Source organism: Pezoporus wallicus, unplaced genomic scaffold (genome assembly GCF_028554395.1).
Source record: "Pezoporus wallicus isolate ANWC-B61680 ecotype Strahan unplaced genomic scaffold, APGP_CSIRO_Pwel_v1 contig_8042, whole genome shotgun sequence".
NCBI lineage: Eukaryota > Metazoa > Chordata > Aves > Psittaciformes > Psittacidae > Pezoporus > Pezoporus wallicus.
In genome coordinates this window covers 3,656,044-3,670,792 of record NW_026639380.1, presented here as the reverse complement: position 1 = coordinate 3,670,792, position 14,749 = coordinate 3,656,044, and the positions used below count along the sequence as shown (strand labels likewise).

General features: G+C 42.3%; 1 protein-coding gene across 1 annotated transcript; it reads left to right on the top strand.

The window, feature by feature from the left end:
- Positions 1-1,974: 1,974 nt before the first annotated feature.
- Positions 1,975-14,431, top strand: HNRNPU (heterogeneous nuclear ribonucleoprotein U). The gene is made up of 14 exons (XM_057414507.1): positions 1,975-2,530; positions 2,835-2,958; positions 3,076-3,149; positions 5,368-5,507; positions 7,048-7,147; positions 8,238-8,350; positions 8,758-9,021; positions 9,235-9,354; positions 9,843-9,971; positions 10,334-10,502; positions 11,037-11,276; positions 11,698-11,900; positions 12,843-12,914; positions 13,309-14,431. The coding sequence occupies exons 1-14, from the start codon at positions 2,209-2,211 to the stop codon at positions 13,360-13,362; spliced, it is 2,124 nt and encodes a 707-aa protein (XP_057270490.1). The 5' UTR covers positions 1,975-2,208; the 3' UTR covers positions 13,363-14,431.
- Positions 14,432-14,749: the final 318 nt, after the last annotated feature.

Here is a 14,749-nt window from a genome sequence, read left to right as displayed (position 1 = left end):
CGTTGGCGAACAGTATGCATTAAGAGTATTTCAGCAGACCAGCTAAGATAGCTCTTTTGTGAAGAAACTGGCAAAAGTAATTCACAGAATGGTTTGGATTAGAAGGGACCTTAAAGATCATTCAGTTCCAACCCTCCTGCCATGTGCAGAGACACCTTCCACTAGACCAGGTTCGCTCATACCCCCAATCCAACCTGGACTTGAATACGGCCAGGGATGGGGCAGCCACAGTTTCTCTGGGCAACCTGTGCCAGTGTCTCACCACCCCTGTGGTAAAGAATTTCTTCCTAATGTCTAATCTAAATGTTCCCTCTTTCAGTTTAAAACCATTCTCCCTTGTCCTATCACTATCTGCCCTTGTAAAAAGTCCCCTTCTAGATCTGTTGTAGCCCCCTTTAGGTATTGGAAGACTGTAATGAAGTCTGCCCTGAGTCTTCCCTTCTCCAGACTATGATTTATATTGGTGCAGCTTGGTCATGTACTGACCTCTCCCTAGCACTGATGCACTCTTATCCTTTCATTTCCCTATTGAGATGACTCTGACCTACTAGACTGAGATAAAATCTACTAGCTTGCATTTATAGTAAGGGAAAGGTTCTGGCAACCTTTTTCTCATCTGTACGTATTACACGAGGGATCACTCCCTGTCTCTGTTCCAACAAGCTGTTGTGTAGCCATGGGTTGAGCTAACCTTGCCGACTGAGTCATGCTTCCTTCAAATGCATCCAGCCTGACTGCGGACAGAGCAGTGTCTGTGTGTGTGTCTGTGTGTGCTTGAAAGAGCCTTTTCCTTGTGCAGGTAATACGGGATGACTTCTTTGTCTTTCCTCCTTTCCTCTCAGTGCAGGTAAACGTCATTTGTTCTGGTTCAGAAGGCCACGCACCCTGTACCAACACAATGAAACTGTATGCCAACCACACCTTCCCTTCTGTGGCACTTCATACTGAGCTTCTAGTTGTTTGGCTTGCTTTTCTTTTTCTGCAAGTGAAGCCTTTCAGGCTTCCTAGGGAAGCAGATTTGTAGATTAGTTTTGCTTTTCTGTTCAAGTGGAACTAGATCTGCTATTTGTTCTCAAATAACTTTTGACCAAAATGGAAAAAAAAAAAAAAAATCAACCACTGTATGACTTAGTGGCTGAGGAGAGCCCTGAGCTGATGCTGTGCAGAAGCAAAAAGAGCAGCTTTGGTTAGCTCACTCTGTGCTGAGCTCCAGACTAGTGTTTCAATGCACTTGAAAAGCCTTTGTTAGCCCTGTGGCTTTGTTAGCCTTGCCCTGGTCTAGCTAAAGATCAGGTCTATGCATGCCTCCTAGCACTGCAGCCGTAAAGTAATGGGTATATAGCTCTACTTTTGTTCTTACATAACTGCGTTAACAAGGTTGTACCGGGGCAACTATTTTAAGTAGCAGTGTTCGTTTTCGAAGCCTTTATGCAGTGAACTGTGCGGACTAGGCCCGCTGCGGGCGCCCGGGACCGAGGGGACAGGAAGGAAAGAAAGGGAAGGCGCTGCCCTGCCCGCAAGGCTGCGACCCGCCAACAGGCCGTGAAGGCTGTTCCGCGGGGCTGGGCCCTTGTTCCGAGTTTAATCCATGCCAGAAGGGCAGCCGGAGGCCTGCCGGGGCGGCACGGTGACTAGGTGACTGATTTCCAGTCCCGAGCGGTCCGTTTTGCCGAAGCGGGGTGTCGGGCCAAACCGCGGTGCTTCCCGCCGCCGCCCGCCCAACATGGCGCAGGTACAGCCGCCGGCAAGGAGCGCCGCGTTCCGGCGGGGAGAGCAGCTCTGTGCCGTCGGCCTGGGCCCGGCGGAGTTGCCGCCGCGGGTACCCAGCGGGCGAGGCCGGCAGGACCACCGCGCGGAGCCGCTGCGCCCCGACGGATATTTACGGTACGGGGCGCGCGCGGGCGGCCGTTACGGTAGCGAGTTGGGAAGGAGGCAGGGGGAGGAAGGAGGGACTACGTGCGCGGGGGCGGGGCGGGCAGTGCTGCGTGCTCGGCCCCGCGAGGCGCGTCTCCCTCGCGAGCTCGGTGAAAGGATTTGGCGCCAGGCGGGTCCGCTCTGCAGCTGCCGCAGCCGCACGAACCAGCCGCGCCACACACCCACCGCCTCCCGCCGGGGCCGCGACCCACAGCCGCCGCCGTCCGACCCACCCCGCCGCCAGCCCGCCCGCCCGCGCGCCGCCCGCCCGGGGATCGAGCCGCCGCCGCCGCCATGAGCTGCTCGCCCGTGAACGTGAAGAAGCTGAAGGTGTCGGAGCTGAAGGAGGAGCTGAAAAAGCGGCGCCTCTCCGACAAGGGCCTCAAGGCCGAGCTCATGGAGCGGCTCCAGGCCGCGCTAGACCAGGAGGAGGCCGGCGGGGGAGGCCCCGCCAGCGGCGCAGTTGAGCCTGGCAACGGCAGCATGGAGGAGGAGGCGGCCGAGAGCGGCGGGGGCGCCTCGCAGCTCCACCAAGGGGGAGGCCCCGACCAGGCCGCGGCCTCCATCGCGGAGGACGACGACGAGGAAGGGCTGGAGGCCGCCGATTTTTTTTTTTGTCTGATTTTTGTTTTATTGTTTGAGCTTGGCTGCTTGGGAGCGGTGTGTGTGGATCTTAACATCGAGCACTGCGCCGGCGGCGCATGATGTGCTGGCCGCTTGAGATGATTTAGCAGACAAGTTTTTTGGGTCCTCTGAGAAAATTCGAGATGCGGGTTTTTATCTTGGTACAAAGCAGAATCCTCTTTAGGGTAGCATTGGTTTTTTTTTGTGCTATAGTTTCTTCAGTTTCCAAAGTTGGAACTGTCATGTAGCATTTTACTTTAGATTATGAAGAATGACTCTGTGTAATTAAATTGTTAATTTTGTTGCAGGTGATGCTAAAGCAGAACAAAAACCTGGTGAGAAAAAGAGAGGCGTGAAGAGACCACGTGAAGACCATGGCCGTGGATATTTTGAGTACATTGAGGAAAATAAGTACAGCAGGTAAATAAACATGATGCTGGGCAGCATTTTGTGACTGAGGAGAAGAACAGAAATGCTTGTTTTAATAGTGTGAAAATGGGTGTAGCTTAAATATATTTTGATTGGTTTTTTGTTCAGGGCTAAGTCACCTCAACCACCTGTTGAAGAAGAAGATGAACATTTTGATGACACAGTGGTTTGTCTTGATACTTGTGAGTAAACAGTTTCCTTTATGCTGTAAAGATGCAGTGTTGTGCTTTTAGTTTGAAAACAGCACTTTTTGAAATGTGAATACATCTGTTAACTTCCATTACCAAGTAACTAAAAAAAAAAAAAGAAATGGTGTTTCCACCCATTTTTAATATAGAGGGATATATGGGTCTTTAGCAGGAATAAGATTTGTGTTCCTGTTAAGTCTGTGATACCATGCGTTTTTTTAAAGAGCTGTTAACTAAAACGCTAGTATGGAAACCAAGGTGGCCAAATGCAGAGTGAGCATAGAACACCCTAAAAACAGCTTGGGAAACTAACTGTATAGTATATGAGCTTTTAACTTCGGAAAGCTTTGAGAGTCGGTGGTGTAGGTGACTACAACAGTACGGTTTGTGAAGTGAGCTTCCTACATAACTTGCTGAGGCTCTGTTCATGTCTCCTGATAAATTTAACAAAATCAGGTAAGGCCTCCTGAAAAATGACCCATTTGTGCAACCTGGGAATTTGGGGGTGAGAGGGGGTGTGATCTGTGCAAATTGAGTGGCAGAGAATTGGTCAGGAGGGCATCAAAGTGGACAAGCACTTAAAAGCTGTGGCTTTTGAGGCAGATTATAAATGTTATTGTTGGGATGCATCATGACTAGGGCAAAGTTGACATGTTCTCAAGGGTAAGTATAAGGACTTGGAGCAGTATTAGAAAAGTGATGCTTGAACTTGTTCAATTCTTCAAACACCATGGAAGGATATCTTAAATTTTGGCATTTACTGACATATTTGTTAGTGGCTTCAGGTGGGTTTTTTCTCCTGAGAAATGTTCTGAAATGGAAGGAGGTATTCATTTCAGCCACATGAATTGCTAGATATACCATCCTTGACATTTTGGTAACTAAATCTCAAGTTTCTAGCTGCTAACCTGGTGGGTAGTCACCTCTGTGAAAGCTTCTGATTTTCCCAGGAACTGAGTAGTTTCTACTTTTTGTTTAGTTTCAACTTTCAACAGGCTACTCGGATAACAGAATCAAACAGCTTTAAGACTGAATTATGTAACAATTTAGTGCTCTCTTTTATGGACCATAGTGATCCAGACATAAAAGAGGTTTAGTGCTCTTAAGGGCAGTGTCTTATAAGGAAGCTAAACTTCCAAGTTCTGTTCTCACTTGTCCTAAAAGCAACCTACACAGGTGGGTTTATTCTGTATGATTTTATCTGGTTTTCCTGCAATAAATAAAGTCAGAATTACAGTGAAAGAACACTGGAATCACTATTACTGTAGTTGCAACTGGGGACAGCTGTATGCAAGCACAAGATTCTCATGCATGAGTTACCAGTAATACAGGGAAGGCTGTATTTCAAGGTGCTAGAGTGGCATGCAGGTTTTATACCAGGGTAGAACAACTCGCTGCTTGCTCATTCTTGCTTTCGTGTAACTGTCAAATAGGCTTGAAGTTTCTTTTATGGATTCCTTACTCTGGGAAGTTCAAATGCTATATCCTGCACCTTGTTACCATTTTGCGTTGCCTTTTTGAAGGTAGCTAGAAGATAAATTTCAAAATTCAGTGTGCAGCCTGAAGATGTCTGTAAAAGTTTCCGCTTAAGTTCTTAGGGCAATAGGTGAATTTCTAGTGCAAATAGTGTTTCTTAGGTGAAGTATGTTCTCTTGCCACATTCTGCATGCTTACCCTACCTGCACTTGACTTAACTGACTTTGACTTAATCTAATTGGACTTGCTGATTTACTATGTAAACCAAGACAGTACTACTTTCAGTACTTAAACGGAAATACTTGTGTTCCTATTTCTCTCTCAGCCACCCTTAGCTTTGGGCATGGGGGGTAAGCAGACTTACAAAAAAGGTATCTAGCAAATGCAGAGCAGGATGCAGGTTCATTTGCTCTGTATTGATGGAAATAGGTAACAGACAAAAAAGGCTCAAACAGGTGAGGTGAAAGCCAGGTTTTCAAGCAGATGATAAAAATAGAGGAAATTTGGTGACAGAAGTGAAGATGGCAGCTTGAAAATTATTCTTGTTGGCTAGCTTTTCATAAGATTTTGGCTGACCTTCAGCCTGCAGCTCAGTCTAGGCATGTGTTCAGTTGGTTTCCTGAAAGAAGCTGAGCAGTTGCTGGCAGTTTGTCTTGAAAATCACCTTAAATGCATAAAGTTGGACAACTGTACTTAATTCTGTAATGAGAGTAAACAATGATCTTTATGTTAACAGATAACTGTGACCTGCATTTTAAAATCTCAAGAGACCGTTTTAGTGCTTCCTCTCTGACCATGGAAAGCTTCGCTTTCCTTTGGGCTGGAGGGAGAGCCTCCTATGGAGTTTCTAAAGGCAAAGTCTGCTTTGAGATGAAGGTAAGTTAAACTGGTGTTTCATGGGAGATTGCTTCTTGCATGCTTAGCTATGATTTTGTTTATTCTTTCAAGTTTTTTTGGACTTCGCTGAAACTAATTCAGGTGAACAGGATTTTTGGAAGGCCTTCTCTTAAGAGCCTATAAAATGGTTCCTGGGAAAAGATGGCTCAGTTTAGAAAACCTCTACTTCTAAGAACTTCATTTAAAAAAAAAAAAAGTCTCACAAGAATGTGTAACTCACTTTTGAAGCAAGAATTTCCTGCATCAACACTTGCAGAGTTGCTTTCTGAACATTACAGAACGCTTGGCTTGGCTCTTTCTTTTGTTTTTTCTTAAGGGATATAAATTATCCCAGCAGTCCTTTTATTCTGTTCCTACCAGCCTCTGAGTTTGACCTGCTCTAAGCAGATATGTGGGGCTAGGTGACCTCCAGAGGTCCCTTTCAACCTGAATAATTCTGACTTGTGTACACAATGAATGTGAGTATTTGGCAGGTCCTTGTGTTTTCAATGCAGGAGTTCACCTAAAGGGTAGGAATGGAAAAGAGCAATCGGCCTCGTGAAGAAAGATTTCTCCAAGTTGTTGACAAAAGAGTAACAGGAGGCACAAAGCTTGTTAAGTAAAAAAAAAACTCAAAAACGCTGTTAAAGGCTGCTTTGCATTTGATGTGCCTGTGTATATAAATACTCACTCTGTTCTCTTTAGTACTTTCAAATTTAACTACTACCAGGAGGAGTGGGTAGTGATCCCATTCTCCATGTTCTTGCATCAAGTGATTCCTGTGTCTCTTGTTACCTGTAACTCAGGACAATGAAATTAAATTGATGCTGGTATTTAGTGCCCTGTTCACTTTCAAATCAGTTTCACTTTGGTGTCTCCTGGCTCACACAGTTCTGGAAACTGGTAGGATGCCTATTAGTTACTTTAGTTTGGTGAAGTTTGTAAAGGCAGTTGGAAAACAGCTGGTTGCCTACAGATTCCAGTGCTTTTAGATGGGGTTTTTTTGAATCTGGTTATGTTGTTTGGAAGCTGTCAAATTGCCCAGGAAGTCGCCTTACTGTGGCAAGGGACACAAGAGTGTAATAGTTTCCCCGGTTTATATGCAGCAATATTTTTAATCCATTACCACATTTTATTGGCAAAGTAATTTATTGTTAATCCCAACTTCATGGTGATTATTTAAAACAAAACAAGCAAACAAAAAAAAACCAACCAAAACCCACTATCTTGTTTGTGGTTTTAATACTGTATCAAAAGGATCAAGGCCTTTGGCCAGTGAGATGGACTGCAATGACTAAATGCTTAGAAGGTATATGGTATCTTGCATCTTCATTGATCAGTCAGGAGATGTAACTACTTAGTCACTGGCTTGTGGTTTCACATATTTCACTGAAGCATGTTTTATTTTTGCAGAAGGTGATTACTCGGACTTAGCAACGATTTAACCAAAGTGTAAAGGTTACAGATGTTACCTTTGTGTTTCCATCTCAGTAGTGTCTAATAAATATTACATACCTTTTAATGAATAATTTAAAAATAGGTTACAGAAAAGATTCCTGTTAAACACCTGTATACAAAAGACATTGACATACATGAAGTGAGAGTTGGCTGGTCACTGAATGCAAGTGGAATGTTGCTTGGTAAGGCTTAAACATTTGACTCTTTTTCTATTGTTTCTTGCCTATGTGGTTGAAGTTTTAAGTAATTTTTTCTTCAACAGATGGGGAAAGCTTAGTGATTATAGCCCATGTGTTCTGAAAAATGGTCTTAACTTGGATCATTCACTGGACATGGTGTGGGAAAGCTTATTACTGGGACCAGATAAAGTCGTTAAGTATTCAGGTCTGAAAAGGCATTGAAGATCTGAGAGTTAATTCTTTCAGTGGTCAAGTATGGGTTGTTGAAAATGTTCCTAAAGACCTGACAATATTGAAGATTTGTCTTTTCCATGTAGTGCCATAAATAGGAAGAGGGGTCTTTCCCACTTAATTTATTTTTCTTTTAAGGGTGGGGCATAGTATAAGATTGAACCAGTGAATTAAAATTCCCAGATAACCACAGTATTGTTCTTTTGACCTGGATGGGAAAATCATTATTTCTGAAAGTAGCTAGGAAGAAAGATCAGATCTGTGGGAACAGATCATAAATGATGTTTATAGATAATATCTGCTGCTGAGAAATGTCTTTTTAAGAAATGTATGTTAATTGGTATGTTCTGACAGCAGCAGCAGCTTTCTTGTTAAGTTCCATCTGAGTCCTTGTGTTTGACACTTCTGTTAGCTTGTTCCTTGCAGCTTCATCCTCAGCTGTCGCATAGGCTGAAGGTCTGCTAAACTCCCTTTAAAATGGGAGGGGTAAGTGCTGCTGGAGACTAAAGTCAGAAAGCCTTTCTGACTAACTACAGTACAGGTATACCGGTGCATAATCAGGTCTTCAGTTTAAAAATACTTGCTCATGAATTTATCTGGCAGTTCCGCTTTGTGTCAACATGAATCTGGAGCTAGCAGGATTAAGGCTTTAAAAACTGGGATGGGGAAACGCTGCTGTTCTATCTCAAATGAGAATATTCTTGAATATAAGAACAAGCTGGTTTGGGGGTCATAGCTTGTTGTGGCATTAATCAAAACATTATGAACAGCAGCTTACTTTGAAGTAGCTGTAAAATGATTGTATTTCTAAATGGTTAGGTGAAAATGCCTTTTTTAATAAGTTTAAATTATATTTTTTCAGGTGAAGAAGAATTTTCTTATGGGTATTCTCTAAAAGGAATAAAGACATGCAACTGTGAGACTGAAGACTTTGGTGAGAAGTTTGATGAAAATGATGTGATTGGGTGTTTTGCTGTAAGTTTTCCCTTACATTTTCTTTTAATGAAAAACATTCTTGAATTTCTAGACTACTTTGTGAGAGGCAGTGAACCAAATACAGAAAAATTTTGAGCAAGACAAGTTTAACATAGGGAGGAGGTAGAAATAGCAGGTATTGCCAACAGTGACTGCTGTCAGTGTGTTACGATTGCATATTCACAGATGTGAATGTGGGGTGGTGGTGGTGAACATAACAGCAGATTTTAAACGAGACTATTGTTGATAGCAGTTCATCCTGACAGAAACAAATTAAGTAGTTCCTTTATGATGTATTAGTGTTACAGACATTGAGTTAGAATAGCCAGTACAGTGAAATGAGAAATATGACTTTATAGAGCAAGGTGAGTAATTTTACCCAAACTAATGTTTTGTCTGAAAACCAGAATTTTGATGGTGATGAAGTGGAACTCTCATATTCCAAGAATGGACAAGAGCTTGGTGTTGCATTCAAAATAAGCAAGGAAGTTCTCGATGGGCGGCCACTCTTCCCACATGTTCTCTGCCATAACTGTGCAGTTGAGTTCAACTTTGGCCAGAAAGAGGAACCTTACTTTCCTGTACCAGAAGAGTACACCTTCATCCAGAAGGTCCCCTTGGAGGATAGGGTCCGAGGACCAAAGGGACCTGAGCAAAAGAAAGACTGTGAGGTAGGTTTCTTGTTGATAGTGTCAGAGTTGTGGAGATAGCACAATACTGACCTTTTTGTCTGGGAGCTTTAGTGCTTGGTATCCCCTGACTCTCCTCACCCCTCCAGTATCCCTGTTCCACCACCCCCAGTTTCCATTAGGCTTGTTAGTCTACATTGCATATTAAAGGAAACCTTTGAATTAGTATCTCAAGTATAGAACTTGTCATCATAGGTGGTGATGATGATTGGCTTGCCTGGAGCTGGCAAGACTACATGGGTTACCAAACATGCAGCAGCAAATCCTGGGAAATACAACATTCTTGGGACAAACACTATTATGGACAAAATGATGGTAAGTGATCGCATTTTAGTTGTTGGTATGTTAAAAGCTTGCTGTAAATCCAGGGTCTTTGGGGTTCTTTTGTATCAAAAAGTTTTAGGAACTAGCTATTGGTTAGCTAGTGACTGTTAAAGATGTTCTTTTATCTCACTGAGCTGTGAGCTCATATGTGGCACAGCAGGATTCTGAAGCATTCCTGGTGCTATGCAAGTCAATTGTTGCTGACTGTTCAAGTGTTTCTTTTTAAAGCTAAATGTTCTGAGGACAGTGATATGATTTCGTAATGTTATGAGCATTCCTTGGATTTAGGTGTATTGATTGACCCAGAGTTATTAATAAAGCTCTGTGTTTTACAGACTTTGGGAATTCCGGTTACAAGTTTGTAGTTGTGGCTTTGAATTGAACAGTCATTGAATCCGTGCAGAAAGCATTTAGCAAAGAAAAATGTCATCCACGTGTCTCAAGGCTACATTAATTAACTCTGGGAAATCTCTCTGCAGGTGGCAGGTTTTAAGCGGCAGATGGCAGACACTGGAAAACTTAACACACTGCTGCAGAGAGCTCCACAGTGTCTTGGAAAGTTCATTGAGATTGCAGCTCGTAAGAAGCGGAATTTCATTTTGGATCAGGTAGAAGCTTCCGTGAAAAATGGTTAAGGAAATTTTGTTATAGGCTGTAGTGCAGTAATTAAATGGGATTAAAGTTACATTGTTAATAGCTGTTGTTTCACTTACTGACTTACTACTCATTCAGGGGACACAAAGTTGAGATGCTATTTACAAATGCTTGTCTGAATTATGGGATGTGGGAGGAATAGTGTTTTAACACGTGGATATGAGCTCGTAACTTTGCATTATGCAGCATCTTTATGTCCAGTTATTTGTAAACTTCATTGCAAGCTCTTGTAGAGGTGAAGTCTATACACCATAAGTTGACTTCCTTAACTCTTACAATGACAGCTACGTGTAGTAAGTTACTGCATTTTTTTCAGACAAATGTGTCTGCAGCTGCGCAGAGGAGAAAAATGTGCCTGTTTGCAGGCTTCCAGCGCAAAGCAGTTGTTGTTTGCCCAAAAGATGAAGACTACAAGCAAAGAACACAAAAGAAGGCAGAGGTGGAGGGAAAAGATCTTCCAGAGCATGCAGTTCTCAAAATGAAAGGCATGGAACATAATCCTATACTGTGTTTTAGGATGCTGAGTATCTGTTTAAAGGATTAAGTAAACGTGAAGTCTAAAAAAAATCACTTTATCTTAAACAGTTGTACTTAATCAAAACTGGAAGACTATTGTAACTTGTAGGACAACACTATATTGTGTTCCCTCTGCTGCAGTCCTTAACACTACTCAGTTATGCTGATATGCTTCATGCAGATGCACAAAGCTGTCTTGGCATAAAGTGCCCTATATAAGTGACATATTTGGCAGAAACTGGTACTCTGAGTGGAGGCTTATAAAAGAAAAAAAAAAGATATAGGCAGAATGTTCTCAAGGTTTGGCACAGTACTGGCAACTCCATGAAGACCTGTTTATTTCTTTTGTCACTGTTACCTTTCTTAAATGCTCAAATTCTGTAATGTCCCTATGCTGAAGGAATGCAGGGGGAGGGAGGAAGAATGGGAGAAAGGTGATTAAATTACAGCTTTGACTGTACCTGAATGTAGATGCTGAATACTCAGTGTTTTTGCAATTATAGGGAACTTCACACTGCCAGAGGTAGCAGAATGTTTTGATGAAATAATCTATGTAGAGTTGCAAAAAGAAGAAGCTCAGAAGCTTTTGGAACAATATAAAGAAGAGAGTAAGAAGTCTCTTCCACCAGAAAAGAAACAGAACACTGGCTCAAAGAAGAACAAGAAAAGCAATAAAAATCAGTTTAATAGGGGTCAGAGAGGACGTGGAGGATTCAACATGCGGGGCAACTTCAGAGGAGGAGGTGAGCTTAGAAACAAGCCTGTAAAAAGCAAACAGGCCGCTCCTGGGGGGTGGTGGAGTACTTCCATTACAGTTGTTACATGGCGGGAACCTTGGTTTTGACTTCAGTAAGTTCAGTGTCTTAGCGCGAAGTTAATTCTCCAGCTTCAAAAGTGAAGGTTGGCAGGATCATGGATTATGCTGTTCGTGTAGCTTGAAGCCCAGCTTTGAGTTTTTGTTAGGTTTGGTGTTTGTATCCCAGGCTATATGGGGGGCTAGTACATGGTTAAATTGCCATTTGTGACTTAAATCTTTGCACTGAAATTTTTGCACTGAATTTGGATGTTTTATTTCTATACCATTGTTATTTTGACCAGTAAGCTTAATGTTAGAAATATTTCAGACCTAACAGTCACTTGATTGAAGCAACTTTCTCCCTGCAGTCCCTGGCAATCGTGGTGGATACAATAGGAGGGGAGGCAACATGCCTCAGCGAGGTGGTGGAGGTGGTGGTGGTGGCGGTGGCAGCAGCGGTGCAATTGGCTACCCGTATCCTCGTGGCCCTGTCTTTCCAAGCAGAGGTGGCTACTCAAACAGAGGAAACTATAACAGAGGTGGAATGCCCAACAGGGGAAACTACAACCAGGTGATGCTTGGGGGGGATTTCTATGTGCCCAGAGCTCTCAGTGTTGCTTAAGGAGCTCTGATGCTGAAATGGGGGGATCCATGTTGAAACTGTACCTCTCTCCTGTTAAAAGAGAAAGGCTTTTAGGGCATGTGTGAAGGCTTGCATTTGATTCTGTGCCCCACAGTCCAATAGTAGTAACTGTTGTATGGCCTTCAGGCCGTGGTGTATCTTTACCAAGCACCTAGGGAACTTCCTGGAAATAGCTCTGGAGAGTGTTTGGTTTTCATGTCTATTATCAACCACAACTAGTAAGACATGCTAACTGAGGTCTTAACTGATGTGGTATCAGTGGAATTATTTGAAAACATAATTTGGGTTGCTGCAGAGCCAGCAGATGGAGCCCAAGGTAGTAAACAGGGCTCAGGTTTGTGTAATTGTGACGAACGGGGGAAATGCAGTATTATATCTACTAGTATCAGTGTCCCCTTCTTGTTCTGTGACTTGCATTTGAAGTTTTGTGGGGTAACTTTTCAGTTGTGTGAGCTGTATCCTTTTGTCTGCTCAGATAACACATCCTTGTAGCAACTACAGCATTTCCTAACTAAAAATAGGCAAGCTGTTGTATTTTTAGTTGTCCTGGTGCAGTTTAGCAACTGGAAATAGGGTGAGTCAGAACTGGATTAGCTATAGCTTTCCAGACTACTGGCAGTGAGTTTGAGCTGGCTTATTAATTCTGAGGTTCTTGCCCGACGTTTAAGGAGCAGCTGCTTGATGGGTGAGGTAGTGTTTTTCAGGGACTTTTTACTTTGCCTTATTTAAACCTAGGCCTGAGACTTCATATTTTAAAGATTGATTCTATATGGTACATAATGTTCTGGTGGTAATAGAACAACTGGTATTTGTACCCGTGCAAAATACGAGTTGTAGATGAAGTAGTTAAAAACTGTTGTCCTCTTACAGAACTTCAGAGGAAGGGGAAATAATCGTGGCTACAAAAACCAATCTCAGGGCTACAACCAGTGGCAGCAGGGTGTAAGTAGTTTTAGCTTTCTCTTTCCACTGATCGTTAACTTGAATGTTTCAAAGCGCTGTCTGAAATAATTAAATGCAAAATCTTCTAAGGCTAGGTAATATTGCTATAAATAGGTTTCTCTGCAAAACTTGGTCTGGTTCGATGGTCTTGATATATCAAATATCAGCTGTGGCTTATCGGTCTTAATGGCATGTAGTATTTGGCTTCACATCACTACAGTGAAGTGAACTCCTAACTGCCTTCAGTTGTTCATGAACTTGCTGCTATTTGAGAGCACTTTAATCTGCTTGAGTTCCAGGAGAAGTAGATGCTAAACACCTTTTGTTTTTCTTTAAGAAATGTAGCGTTTATGTGATTCCAGGTTAAAATTAACTGTGTATCCCTTTATTGCAGCAATTCTGGGGTCAGAAGCCATGGAGTCAGCATTATCACCAAGGATATTATTGAATACCCAAATAAATGAACTGATACATATTTCTCCAAAACCTTCACAAGAAGTCGACTGTTTTCTTTAGTAGGCTAACTTTTTAAACATTCCACAAGAGGAAGTGCCTGCGGGTTCCTTTTTTAGAAGCTTTGTGGGTTGATTTTTTTCTTTTCTTTTTTTTGTACATTTTTAATTGCAGTTTTAAAGTGATTCGTAAGAGAACCTCAGCATTGTGCACGATAAGAGAATGTGTCAGTATTTCAGGGTTCTACATTTTATCTGTAAAATGTGACTTTTTTTTTACCACAACAAAAGTAAAACGTTGCTTTGTACCTGGTGTCTTTTTATTAAAGAATTTTCTCCTTTTTCCCCATCCCCCAATTTCTAAGAAACAGTCGTGAGTCATGTCACAATACAATAGAAATGTTAGCAACCAGATTGGCACGGAGGCTCCTCGCTAGCCCTCCGCAACACCGTGAGATAATGTAAAGCTCTGAATTACACTCCACCATCTCTACGAAGCTGCTGGGTAGGGAGGGGTTGGCGTGGGAGATCAAAGTTTCCGGCAATAACTAGGACTTTTTTGTAACACTTAGAGCTCTGAGATGTTGGGGGCAAAGAGGAAGCCCGGGGCAGAGTAGTGAAGGTGGAGTGTATGTAGAAGCTCTTAAAGTTGTAAAACTTGGTTGCATTATTTGTGGAGGCTCAAACTTGTGAAGGTACAACACCATAATTTCTTTTCCATTTGTTCTGCATTTTGATTCTGAAAAGAAGCTGGCTTTGCCCATTTCTTATTAAACAAAACTTGTTGTAAATCCAGTTGTCTAATGGGATCTATATGAAGTTAGCTGTGTGTCTGTATAACTCTTTCCCCACAAAATACTGTATACCTAGTGTGCTTGTAGTAGTTACTCCACCATTTTGTAAGCTAATGAAACTGTGAGTCACCCATTTTCTATCTAATTTTTAATCATGTCAATTCTCAAATGGGTGTATCTCCTTAGCCTGCTGATTCCTTTTCTCTTTAAAGAAAGTGGGTGGAGAAATTTAACTCTAGACGTTTGTTTGCAATAAAATAAATTCATTTTACTCTTGTTTTGGGATTGTCGCCATCAAGGTCTAAAATCCCTTTAAGGCTATAAAGAGGAAGAGAATGTACAAAAGCAATTATGTTGGACAGTTTTGAACTCATTACTGTGTACATGCTGAAATACTTGTGTTTCTTTAAAAGTCTAAATGGTGGTTGCTCTGTTAGAGATCTATCACATGTATAATCTCACAGTTTAACATGGTTATATGTATAGGGCAAAAGTCTTTGAGTTGCACTTGCATCATGTAAATCCATTTAACCTATTTATTGTAAAATAGACCATAGGGAAGGAGCAGGGGGAGAAGTGGGACAGGGGG

Bases quoted from the DNA above. Each gene is read 5' to 3' on its own strand.
- HNRNPU (XM_057414507.1), top strand. From the start codon at position 2,209: ATGAGCTGCTCGCCCGTGAACGTGAAGAAGCTGAAGGTGTCGGAGCTG. The intron at 9,972-10,333 runs GTAGAAGCTTCC...CATTTTTTTCAG, and splicing joins GGAATTTCATTTTGGATCAG to ACAAATGTGTCTGCAGCTGC. The intron at 11,901-12,842 runs GTGATGCTTGGG...GTCCTCTTACAG, and splicing joins ACAGGGGAAACTACAACCAG to AACTTCAGAGGAAGGGGAAA.